The following is a 12789-nucleotide window of genomic DNA, read 5'->3' on the forward strand; positions in this document are numbered from 1 at the left end:
CGCCACCGGTACATGCTGAGCTTATCCGTGACTCCAGTGTCCCGGTATCCGTAAACAGCAGTACGTTTACGACAGCTATAATTCCCCGAGTGACTTGCCACGAGAAACAGCGTTTCGATTACATGTTTATTCACAAAGACAACTTACACAATAAATTTGCGAGGACATATATGTCTTCTGGCACCAGAGGCCAACTTCGACGACCCATCGTGCCTCTCGTGTTGCCCACGTTTCTTTGTCACCCCTCACCCTTTCACTACCCCCCCCCATCCCTTGTATACTACACACCACGTAGTTTCAGCAGAGGATGCACCCCCCCCCCCTTTCGAGTCGTTTCGTCGTCATTATAAGTTATGCGCATTGGTACTCCTGTTTTGAGGATTGTTTTCGACGAGGCTAAAACTCTGACACTCGCCGCGTGAAGTGCTTAAGTGGGTATTCACTTGATCATGAAATGTGTGGAAACCGTGGTCCACGACGTTGAATGACGACGAAGTGTTCCGCTTTCACTTCGATCTCGGCACTCTCGACTAAGTCCGCGATGTCGTCAGTAACGTGCTCTCAGTTTTCCGGACCGTCGTGGCAAATGAGTAGTGATGGGTCCCGACTTTGCAGTTTCGTACGAACGGTTCTATCGCTTCCACGCCGTTCGTCGCAGTAGCATAACATGTCCTCAGGAATTCATGGAGAAGACACTATATATGTTTATTGCACGCTTTAAAACTTCCGATGCATGTGCAACACTTTCATTCTGAATGAACTGTTGCCTGGGTTTTTGTAAATATATACCCAGCGTGTCATTTCAGATGAAAGCAGGTATAAGCGTTTCTCCCGTTTAAACAACACGTTTGACCGCTCCATAATTTCTCAGAGATTTCGCACATTTCGGTGGACCTTGCGAGGTGCCCAGCTCGGCGACTGTGGTTGCCTAGTACGCTAACTGCACAACTGTTGTCCAGTTCGCTAAGGATGAATCAACATGTACTATTCTTATCCTTCAGTAACGAGGGACAATTAAAGGGAACTGATTAATTTCTGGAAGATGACGATGGACAAGATTATTCACGAAGAAAAAGTTGACAATCTTCAAAAGATCAACGCCGTAACGGTCTTCAGCCGCTTAAAAGATGGTTGAAGATTGTTACGAAGCCGACACAAGGGAATACAACCCGTAAATATCTATCTATGAGGAACTTTAACCTTTCTTGCACAAAACGTTCGTTTCAGTGTGTCTTCTTTCTTTTTGTCTTTGAACCAAGCAGCTGGAACAGTACCGCTAGCAAAGAGCAGCGCTGGACAAACTTCACCTCGAGAGGGTTAAACTACACACCTCGGTCTGCACTTAAGGCGCATACGAAAGGCGACTGCGGTTGAGAGATGCACTCAAACCTGCCCTCGCGGAAACGAACTCGATCGGTATAGGTCTTGTGCGGTGGTCGGGCGGTGGACGGTGGTTTTTAGCCGTCGGATATCGAGCGGCCCACGTGACTCTGGTTGATGGTGCACAGCAGGCGGTCCACCGTGTTCGCGGAGAGGACGCGAAGCAGGGCCACCCGGAACTTGTCGGTGGGGCCGCCGCAGAAGTAGGAGCGGCGGGGGCGGCGGGAGCTGACGGCGTGCACCATGTTGTCGACGACCTCGTAGAGGTCCTCCCGGCAGCGCCGCGACAGGAAGTCGAGGCAGCGCGAGCGGAAGTGCTCGAAGTACGTCTTGCCGTACACCTCGCGCACGGCCGCCGGGGTGTCCTGCCACGACTGGTCGACCGTGCACTGGATGTGCTCGGGCATCGCCATCTTGGTCCTGGAGGGCGAAACAGTAATAATCACGATGATGATGATGATGACGACGATCTCAAAGTCTGTGGTGCATACCCATTAAGAGGGATTGGCCAACAATCCTAGAGCAATCCTAGGGATTGGTCAACTCTAGAGCAGCCAGTTCCAGGGATAAAAGATAGCCTGATCACGTACAGGGAAATTGTCGATCACTACAAAGCCGAAAGAAGAATCTTTCCGCCTCCGCATCGGTCTCTCTCTCTGGAGGACGCTCGCATTTGGCGACGCCTCCAGGGAAACAATTACACACCACCACATTGGATCTACTTAACACAGACGAGGGACTATAACGACGCCCTCTGCAAAATTTGTAAGCAAAAAGGTACGCTAGACCATATAATATGGGAGTGTGCTGGCTCCCCAGGGGCCAAGGAAAACATTGTCAGTAGAGAAGCCTGGGAGGCCTTGCTCCAGAGCGAGGCTGAAGACGACCAGCGTCGAGCAATCCGCCTGGCCGTTGAGGCCGTGAAGACTCACCGTCCTCAACGCGCGGGGACTGCTTCGTCCTCCTCCCCTACCTACGTGTAGGTTAAGAGGCGGGCACCCCAGCTCGGTGGAACAATAAAGTTTTCATTCATTCATTCATTTGGCCAACAATCGGGCGGCGCAGGCAAAATACATTATTGAAATTAAATTCTAAAGCATGTAGATGAAACTCGGAAGAAAAACAAAGTATGGTTAAGAAGTTATATGCCGGTGGGGGAATCAGTTTGGCTTCTTTTTCGAAGGGACCCAAAGTACCAGCATTAAGTTAGTTGTAATTGGTAAAGTTGAAATTTTGGGGGGAGGGGGTGTCAGAGCTATTACTGAAGAAAAGGAAATCGAAACTTCGATTTTACAGGTTATAGCAGGATATACTTAATGTAGGTACTGGCTGCTGAAGCCTACTGCATGCAGCATATTGTCTGTCATATGTGCCTTCGAGATGTTAGTAGTCAGTCAGTATATCATATTAGTTGTCACGGCAAAAATTACTTAGTGTTTACATTGGTGCATGACATTTTGTCTGAAGTCTCTTGAGTGCCATATGTCTTATAACGCAAAGAAGTAAAAAAGATAGCTTCAAAGAAAGATGCAGAGGTGTGCACCGGAATCTGGAACGCAACAGTTATCATTCACCGAGTATGTGCCAGATGGCGCATTAATACTGCACCCCAGCAAATATACAAGCTTCGCCAAGGCGCATCTGTACCATAGCGAAGGCTCCAGCAATTGTAGTTACCCCACGTACGTATTTGTCTATAACTGAGCGTTGAAGGAAGTCGAATATGGATTTCTCGAATCGGTTACTACGATCTGAAACAAAAGTATATATCCGACTCTTATTAGAAATTTCGAATTTTCGCACACCCCTAAATTACCAGAATGTGTTCGCAGCTGCTTTGCTGGGATCGCCAGCTCACCCCCAGTAAGGCATTGGTTTTGGAGAGAGAGAAAAAAAGCACAAAGGAAAAAAGAGCGGTGACAACAAAGCGATAACAACAGGACGAAGCATAACGTGTCCCGTTGTTCTCGAAGCACTTCGTTGTCCCGCATTGCTTTTTTTTTTCTTCTGTTTCGTGGTTTTGTTTCGAGGTTAACACTTTCCGACTCGTACACATCTTTTTCGTTCCACAGAAGTCATTGACTCTTACGTCGCTTCGTGGAACGCGCACTCACGAGGGATGCCGTGCCGGGAAGCCTACCTGTAGAGTACGGGCTCGATGGTGGAGACGAGGATGTCCCACTTGCGCATTTCGCGTCGCAGGCCGTCGGCGAAGGAGACCACGGCGTGCTTGGACATGCAGTAGAAGGCCAGGCCCGGGTACGTCACGCGCCCTGGCGGAAGGACAGTGCAAAACAAAAGGGTGCGTTTGATACGCTTCTTTTAAAGCGAAGCCATATTTTCTTGCACCCTACCCCCCACCTCCACCACCACCACCACATTGCGCGGGTGGTTGTCTGACCTAGTGCACTGGGCCAATCCCGGAAACCGCGTAATTAAAGATGGCGACTTGGTGGGTCGATCCTCATACCAGTGCACAATGTGTTAGATCCTCTACAGGATCTAACTCCTCTAAAGCTCCTCTAAGCTCCTCTAAAGCATCAAAGCTTTAGAGGAGCTTTAGAGATGCTTGGAAGAAGTATTCAAGCTAGATGGATAGCACGGACGTCATCCTGGGCGCGATGTCGGATTGGATTGGATTGGAGAAACCTTATTTATGCCTGCAGTTGGGCGCTCGCGCGCCCCGACGAGGGCCTACGTCATCCTCGAAGTTGCCGTTACTCGGCGCGGGGTCTCCGCCCGCCGTTGCCGGCTCGCTGGGTCCGTGCCTTTCGAGTGCCTCGAGGACCTGCTGGACGGCCCAGAGCTGATCGTCTCGGTCGTAGCTCTTCGCGGCTGCCTCGAGCCGCGGTGGGAGTGTTCTTTATTTAGCGTCTTCTGGATATTTAATGCAGTCCCACAAGATGTGCGTGTAGTCTGCGGTCTCCCTCCGGCAGACTCTGCACATATCTGTCGGATATGTCTCGGGGTACATGCGAGAATTCGCGCGGTGAGGAGTTGCGTCCGTTGGCGTCATGTGCAAGCTATCTATTAGGCTGCGAAGGATTAGGATGTGAGGATCAGTAACAAAGTTGTCATAAACCAGTGGTAACTGCAGATTACATAGCCCCATTCAGCAACGCTGGGGATGGCTTGCAACAAACCATTTATTACCTTAGCCGACAAAGTGTAAGATCGAGTTGGGTTGCATATTAATACGCGGAAGACATTATTCAATGGTAGGGCAAGATCACGAGCATTTGCGACTGGCAGTCGACTGCTAGAATAGGTGGAAGAGTGCGTTTGTCTAGGCCAATTATCACGGGGTACCCTGATGACGACTTTCAGGAAACTTACAGAAGAAGAAAAATGGCTTGGAGCGCATACGGCAGGAATCGTATCGGCAGCAATTAGCACTATCCTTGAAAAGAAAAAGCGCACGATCATTGCATTCTGCCGGTACTAACACATGGGGCAAGAACTTGGAGGTTAACAAAAGAAGCTCGAGAAGAACTTAAGGACCGCACCACGAGCGATGGAACGAAACTCGTTAAGTGTAACGTCAAGAGAGAGGAAGACAGCGGTGTGATTGAGAGAGATAACGGGGGTAGGACCAATATTCAAGTTGACATGTATTAAGAGGACCAGAGAGAGAGAAACAAAAGAAAGGCAGGGAGACTAACCAGAATAGTTTGGTTTGCTACCCTGCCCGGGGGTGCACAGAGACCTGAAGAGTTAGCAAGGGAGAAGCATGCGCGAGCACGTCAAGATGGAAATCGGCGCACGAAATTGAATGGCGGCGCACGCCACTGTCACGGCACACGTCGCAGAGGAGCCCGTAAAAACTGAGTCGGCCAGGTCACGTGATGCGTATGGAGCAGGCAGGCAGGTATAACCGGGAGGGGGGGGGGCGAGATTTAGCACTCACCGGCTACGCTGGCCACGATGACGGCCCTGGATCCTGGCTGTCGGCGCAGGAACGGCAGCGCGGTTCGCACCGTGTTCACGACGCCGAACACGTTCACCTCGAACAGGTAGCGGGCCGCGTCCGAGCTGCCCCACTCCAGTTCGCCGGCGCTCATCATCCCCGCGTTGGCCACCACCGCCCACAGCCCTGCGAGCGTGCGATGCGTGAGCGTGACGAAGGAAGGAAAGGGGGAGGAAGGGATGCTAGGAGAATGCCAGCAAACTTTAGAGTAGGAAAAAATCGAGAGGCAGACATAGACAAAGAGACAGGAAGGTGGCTGGACTAACAACTGAACTTTATTCAAGAAAATGACGTCCCCCAAGTCCGTACTGAACATGCGCAGGCACAACAAAACAAAAAAACACGGTCAGCACCTTATCTATACACGTCTACAGTTATCAAGAAATAAAAGCTCTTTCTTGGTTAGGAACACAGATGGGGCGCTTACACACTTCTCGGGGCCAAGTTTATAGATGCGATAGGCTTCAATCAGTTCTCTTTCTTGCTGAGTCTTCGCCTTCGCCAAGATTGAAACGTCATTGAAGACTGGATCACGACCGCACTCCTTACAATTGGGTTGGGAGGAAGGGAGAGAGAGAGGGGGTTGACGCCACAAGAGTCGCCACCTCCTCGAGAGTCTTTATTTGAAGTAGTAGGGTAGCGCACATAAAACCACGGACACAAGGAAGACAGACTAGGACAAGCGCTTGTCCTAGTCTGTTTTCCTCGTGTCCGTGGTTTTATTCGCGCTAAACTACTACTTCAAATATGGACGACCAACTAGCCCAACAGTCAACTCTCCTCGAGAGTCAATGAGAGCTATAAATGATCGAGAAACGATGGTTACCACGATTTAAATTTTCTTCCTATGAACCCTATAGAAGTCCGAACACCACGTGCGGAACCCTGTGACTCAGCAGTAAAAACGGTGTCACAATTCTGTAAAGTGCGCCTATTGGGACATGTCGAGTGGACAAAAGTGATGTATATTATGCCGTTGTAGAATGTATTAATAATTTGTGAGTAGGACTCACAAAACTCCTGTATGCATTGCAACAATTCAATTGAATATTGTGGTTTTATGAGCTAAAACCACGATTTCATTATGAGGCACGCCGTAGTGCGGGACTCCAGATTAATTTTGACCACATTGCAACGATTCCACTTAATCTGTAAATGTATATCACATTTGTGCGCCAGAGATGCTGTAACATATGCGATCTACAGAACTTCGATATCCATCTTTAGTGCAGAGTTAAGGATGCGTAGTAGACTTCGTGCTTGTCTTTTTTTTCTATAGCTTAACAATTTTCAACATTTTCGTAAAAGATTTCGAGGCTCTAAGTCAATATCCTAATTCCTACAGTAGCTACAATTTAACTTTCCCTCTGAAATGCAACAAACATACAATTGAAGCAAGTCCTGCAGTTGTCTAACGGAAGCAGTTTTGCGGTTTGCACGCATTTGAACAGAGAAACCTGAGTTGGGCAAGTGAGGGTGGTGCGAACGCTTAGGCACGCGTCATGCGGCAACCGGGATCCTACTTTCGCGCGTCTTTCCGGACACGCCGCGCCATCTGGAGGCGCCGCCGAGAAGTCCGTGCGTGGCCTCCGAGACCAGAAGCGTGGAGCGCCGGTTCCTGCGAACGCCGAGAATTGCTGCCTCGCTTTGCCGCACACGCAGTGGCACATACTCAAGCTGCCCAAGTTGGCGAGAGGTTCATTGAAGAGCGGCACATAGCAAGTGTAATCGTGGCGCAGCTCACTAAAGCGCTGGCGTGAAAGGGCGTTCATTGAAAAGCTGCACATGTCCAGTACATTTGTGGCGCAGCTTGCTGAAGCGTCGGGTTACTGTCCTTGAGGAACTCTTGTGACGTGGGTTCGATTGCGTTTAGCATCGGATAAATTTTAAGCGCTCTTTTTCGTCATTGTAGAGCGGCGCATTTCCAATGGCCACATGCCTAGTTAATTACCCAAATCGGCGTTAAAGGCGTTCATTAAATAACGGCACACACCTACTGGTACATATCCAGTGACTCAAATTGACGTCAAAGAGGTTCACTGAAGACCATGCACAGACCGAGTGGCACACATACGCAGTGCTTCGTGTCGGCGTCAAAGAGTTTCATTGAACAGCGATGCCAATTCCAGTCTCGCACCTACACTGAGTCATGTTGGCGTGAAAGAGGTTCGATGATGAGCAACACATATATGTGCACATCGACATATATTCAGTGACCCAAGTTGGTCCGACGGTCGGCTTCAAACCTTGTTCGGTCAACACAGCAGTCCGATGCGCTACCCATTCGACCACAGACTATCCAGTGACCCAGATATGCCGGAAGATGGTTAGATACATACATAGCCCCTGGAAAGTACACTAAGTGCCATAAGAATGCTAACCATGCACGCACGCACATGCACACACACACACACGTGTGTGTGTGTCCTCGCAGTAATTATATGCGCCGCTTTATCTGTGTCCCACACTGAGACCCAGCGCCTCGAAAAGAACCTACGGGAGGAATTTCAGACAGTAACGAATGCAATACAAACTCAGATGCAGGCAATATTCACGGAAATTCAGAGAAATATTCAGAAGCAAAATGACGAACCTAAACGGCGCAAGCCAGCAGATGAAAGATGACGGCACGGCCTATATGCGTCCAATGGAACTGTCGAAGTTTTACGCAGAATGGATCCACACTAAGACAGCAAATAAAAAAATTCAAACCCCTTGTCGTGCTTCTACAGGAGACAAGGGGACAATGCACTATTCGAGGTTACCGAACCTTCCAGCAGGCTACGATACGACACCAGGGCAAAGGAAACCAACAAGCGCAAGGCCAAGCTGCTCTTTTAGTAAGACATGACTGCACCGCAACCCAACTGCAGATACCAGATTTGTGTAATGATTTTAGAGAAATTGTGGCAGTAAAACTATGTCCACGCGGCCACCGGCCAATGGTTGCAGTCTCCACGTACTACAGACCCCTAACGGGCAAGCACCGGAATGACTCCTACCAATGGCTCAGTAAGGTGCAGGCACAAGCCGGAGGCCTTCCCATTCTAGTGGGGGGAGATTTTAACGCCAAGCACCAAACATGGGGCTACACCAAAGCTGACCCGAGAGGACGCATACTGCACGATGCAATAGAAATGTCAACTCTGGACATATGCAACACACCAGAAACACCAACCCGCATAGGGCTACACGCGCGACAACAGGACACAACGCCCGATCTGACACTAGCCACTCCAGGGCTCATAAGGCAATGGAACGTAGAATCGACGACATGGGGAAGCGACCATTTACCAATAATTATCACGCTCAATCGCAAAAAGATCCGAGAGAGGAGAGAAACGGTGCTTTTTGACTGGAAAAAATTTAGAATGGCTACCGGGGACTCTTTTGTGGACTTTGAACAATTCAGCGCTATGATAGCGGAAGCACGGCCGGAGGCCAGGGAAACTATCCCATGCGATGACACTGCAACTCACATGGATATGCACCTTGCAAATCTATGGCGGAAGGTCAACCGCCTCACACAGCAATACCGGTATAAAGGAAAGCGTCACAAAGATCTAATGCGCCTTAAACATCAATACCGACTCATCAAGGAATACCAACAACAACTCGAAGCAGACACGTGGCACAATACGTGCGCGAAGCTTGGCCGGGAACCCGGCCTAAAAAAGCTATGGCAGATTTTAAGGAGCCTGCTTGGGAGCAAGAAAGGCGCGCCTCCTCTCGAGGAGCTCTTTTTGCGAGAAGAGCCTGCCGTGCTGGAGGACCGCGTCATCCACACTTTCTTTCCACATGCTGCCGAGGCGCCTCCTGCACCGCTGCCTTCTGCAACGATAGACAACGCGAAAGAGGAGCTAGACACGCCCTTTACGCTGGGTGAACTCGTAGCAGCCCTTGCACGAGGCAAAACGAAATCAGCTCCCGGGCACGATGGAGTGACTTGGCAAGAACTTCGAAACCTCAGCAATGAAGCTCAAGAACAGCTCTTAACAATTATCAATGAATCCTGGGAATCCGGACTAGTGTCAGATTCACTAAAGCTTTCTCTCATCTACCCCATACCGAAGCCGGGCAAAGACCACACGAACCCAGCTAACCTACGCCCCATAGCTCTAACGTCAACTGTCTGCAAATTGATAGAAAGAATGCTACACACAAGAATGCAGCACTACATCGAATATGTACAACCGGGTTTGCATCCTGCCCAGGCAGGTTTTCGGCCGAACATGGGCACGCATGACTGCCTCTGGTTGCTCCGCAGAGTGATCAACCGTAAGTCTCGCAAACAGATGCCCGACTATATTCTTGCCGTCGATATGCGTAAAGCATTCGATAACGTGAAACAAGAGGCTATCTTACAGGAACTGGCAAACAGGTACCCTAGCCAAAGAACATACAATTGGATACGTAGCTTCCTCCAAAGCAGACCAATTCAGCTCCATGGCAAGGCACCGGGATGGAGTCCGAAGACCTATTACTTGGATAGGGGAGTGCCCCAGGGCTCCATCCTCGGACCTATGCTATTCAATCTGGCCATGACACGTGTGGCTGAAAGTCTTGAGCGAGACACTTCAGCCCGTTTTACTATTTACGCCGACGATATAACAATATGGACGGAAGCGGCGGATTATTCCGACAAACAAAGCATGCAAACTGAGCTGCAAGCAGCGATCCTGAGCCTTAGCAACACTTTAGATAACCTCGGACTGCAACTCTCGCCAGAGAAGACAGAATTGATCAGCGTAGACGGAAAGAAAGCAACCAATGTAAACAAGCAGATCACTTTACACATCGGCCAAAGCGATATTACGTCGGCCAATGGACAAATTAGGATTCTTGGAGCACAGATTGCTAGCTGCAACAGCCCCCAGCTATGGATTTGCACACTAAAGCAAAAATGGAGACCGCTGTTGCACATGGTTAGACGAATATCGAGCAAGTATGGCGGAGCGCGTCAGAAAGCGTGCCAAACGCTTGCAAAAGCGGTCGCGGTTGGAAGGATTCTTTACGGGGCACCCTTCTACGAATTCTCTGAACGAGACCTCGGCGACATCGAAAAGTTACACAGGGCCACCCTCCGTACGATTACTGGGCTACCAAAGCACACGAGGAACGAGGACCTGCTCAAGCTCGTAGCGATTCCACCCATACGGGACATAATCAGTGAAGCACGAATTCGAATGCGATCCCGGTTGGAAAACACGACCCAAGGAAAACAGATCATGGCATGGGATAAACAAGTCCATGCGAAGCCAGAGCCCGCGGAAGCTACCATAACGCCACCATGGGAAACACCACTGGGCATACGGAGGCAACAACGCCCTATCGCCAGACGAAACGCGGAAGCTAGAAAAATATTTGAAAAGAGATTGGGATTAAGCACGCCGCAGCACACCACTGACATCTACACGGACGCTGCAATCACAAACGACATAGCAAGCATGGCCTGGGTTAGCACATCTGCACCCCAACACAATGGCTATCACACATGTCAGCTTCCTGGGGGTGCAACCTTGCACGCTGAGCTCTTAGCTATATGGGGAGCGGTCAACACCATTCCCATTGACATGGGAGACATTGCAGAGCAGAGTGTGCGAAAAAATTATCGGATCCTTACTGATTCGTACGAAGCAGTGGCCGAATTAACGGGGCCTTCGACAGATGATGCGGTGGCCAACGACACCAGAAAAAAGCTAAAGAGAATACAGGACATTGGGACAAATGTTGAAATCCTGTGGACACCGGGGCACACCGGCGCGGATGGGGGAAACGCAGCCGCTCACGCAGCTGCCGCGCAAGCGGGTGGGCTTGATTACTCGTACAGCTCCCCACACTCCATTTCCTCGCCAAACCCCGCGGACCAAAATCCATACCTAAAGATACTGGCTGCAGGCTCTCCTAGCAGAGCACTCATGCATTACATTCGTACTAAAATAAAAGCAGACAGTAAACGGAGACTATTAGAAGCTACATGTGTTTGACGACAAGGGCGGGCTTACCCGCACGGAAGAGGTTTTCTTGAATAAGGTTATGGCCAACGCTGCATACACACCACACATACTTGAGAAATGGCACCAACCCAGACAAGCCACGATTGCGAAGACTTACACCCGATGTACACATTGCCAGGAGTCATGCAGAGCAGACTTGCAACACCTCATTTGGAGCTGTGCAGCTTTTTCACAAGGGAGATGCAACATTCAGCATCTACTACACGGAGACATTAGAACACTAGGAATTGCAATACAAACTAACCGTGAAACACAGAAAGCCATTGCGACATATGGCAGACAAAGTGGCCTGTTTCGAGTAGTGTAGAAGGGGTCGATCAGCCCATGTGAGAGCGGCGGAACTGAACATGCGCCTGAGCCTGCATAAAGCGGAAGATCCCAGACTGAGATGAAGAAGTGTTTCAGCCAACAGTCTGGGTACCCATATTCCCTTCCCTCCTAATCCCCATCAGCGGCCTAGAGCCGTCCCCTTCCTTAAAATAAAGGCTTTATTCATTCATTCATCTGTGTCCCTTGCAAGCGCAGACGGACATAGATAGATAGATAGATAGATAGATAGATAGATAGATAGATAGATAGATAGATAGATAGATAGATAGATAGATAGATAGATAGATAGATAGATAGATAGATAGATAGATAGATAGATAGATAGATAGATAGATAGATAGATAGATAGATAGATAGATAGATAGATAGATAGATAGATAGATAGATAGATAGATAGATAGATAGATAGATAGATAGATAGATAGATAGATCTTTGCAGTACTGATACTCCAAGCGGTGACAATGAGGGCCACGCCTTTCCCTTCGCGCTAGCCTAACACTCACCCCTGGGTCCGAGCTCGGCGGTCAGGGTCTTGGAGGCGCGCCGGAAGTGCTCCTCGCGCGTCACGTCCAGGTGTAGGACGCGCAGTGAGGCCGAGCAGAAGTCTCTGAGCATGGTGGCGCCCTCTGAGGACGGGTTGAGGCAGCCCGCGAGCACCTGGAACCCCGCGGCGTCCAGCCGCTTGGCCAGCTCGTGGCCAAAACCCGTGTCGCAACCTGCGAGCGGAGAAGGCACGCAGAGCAGTTACAAATCTGGAGCTATGCCACTCTACGTCAGGAACCGCTTAAATGCAAAATGCATAGCGGCTGAAGGGAAAAAGACACAACTAAGTATGTGTGGGACTTTGAAGCTTGTTCCCTTCTGGATGCCTCGAGAAGGGAAATGCCTCGAGCGGCCAGTCGCACGGCAATTTTGCGTGCATTTGCGGTCTTCTTTCACGCTCGGAAAAACACTTTTATGTAGCACGTATTGAGCAACAGGAAGCTGTATTGGGAGTTTTTCATGTCGCTCTACGATTTTCTCACTGACACTTTTGATCAAATTATAATATTTGAGAAGTGGGTTAAGTAATTAAGACTAATTATGCAATCAGG

The 12789-nt window shown here is 49.6% G+C and overlaps 1 protein-coding gene across 1 annotated transcript in view; it reads right to left on the reverse strand.

The window, feature by feature from the left end:
* Positions 1–323: 323 nt before the first annotated feature.
* The window catches only part of LOC139049051 (17-beta-hydroxysteroid dehydrogenase type 6-like), a 33360-nt gene continuing 20894 nt past the window's right edge, over positions 324–12789 (reverse strand). The window contains exons 2-5 of the mRNA XM_070524176.1: positions 12199–12411; positions 5288–5473; positions 3521–3653; positions 324–1800 (exon numbers count right to left, since the gene is read on the reverse strand). Coding sequence (XP_070380277.1) covers positions 1458–1800; positions 3521–3653; positions 5288–5473; positions 12199–12411 — 875 coding nt within the window. The 3' untranslated portion in view covers positions 324–1457. The remainder of the gene's footprint in view (positions 1801–3520; positions 3654–5287; positions 5474–12198; positions 12412–12789) is intronic.

This window comes from Dermacentor albipictus, chromosome 8, assembly GCF_038994185.2.
Source record: "Dermacentor albipictus isolate Rhodes 1998 colony chromosome 8, USDA_Dalb.pri_finalv2, whole genome shotgun sequence".
NCBI lineage: Eukaryota > Metazoa > Arthropoda > Arachnida > Ixodida > Ixodidae > Dermacentor > Dermacentor albipictus.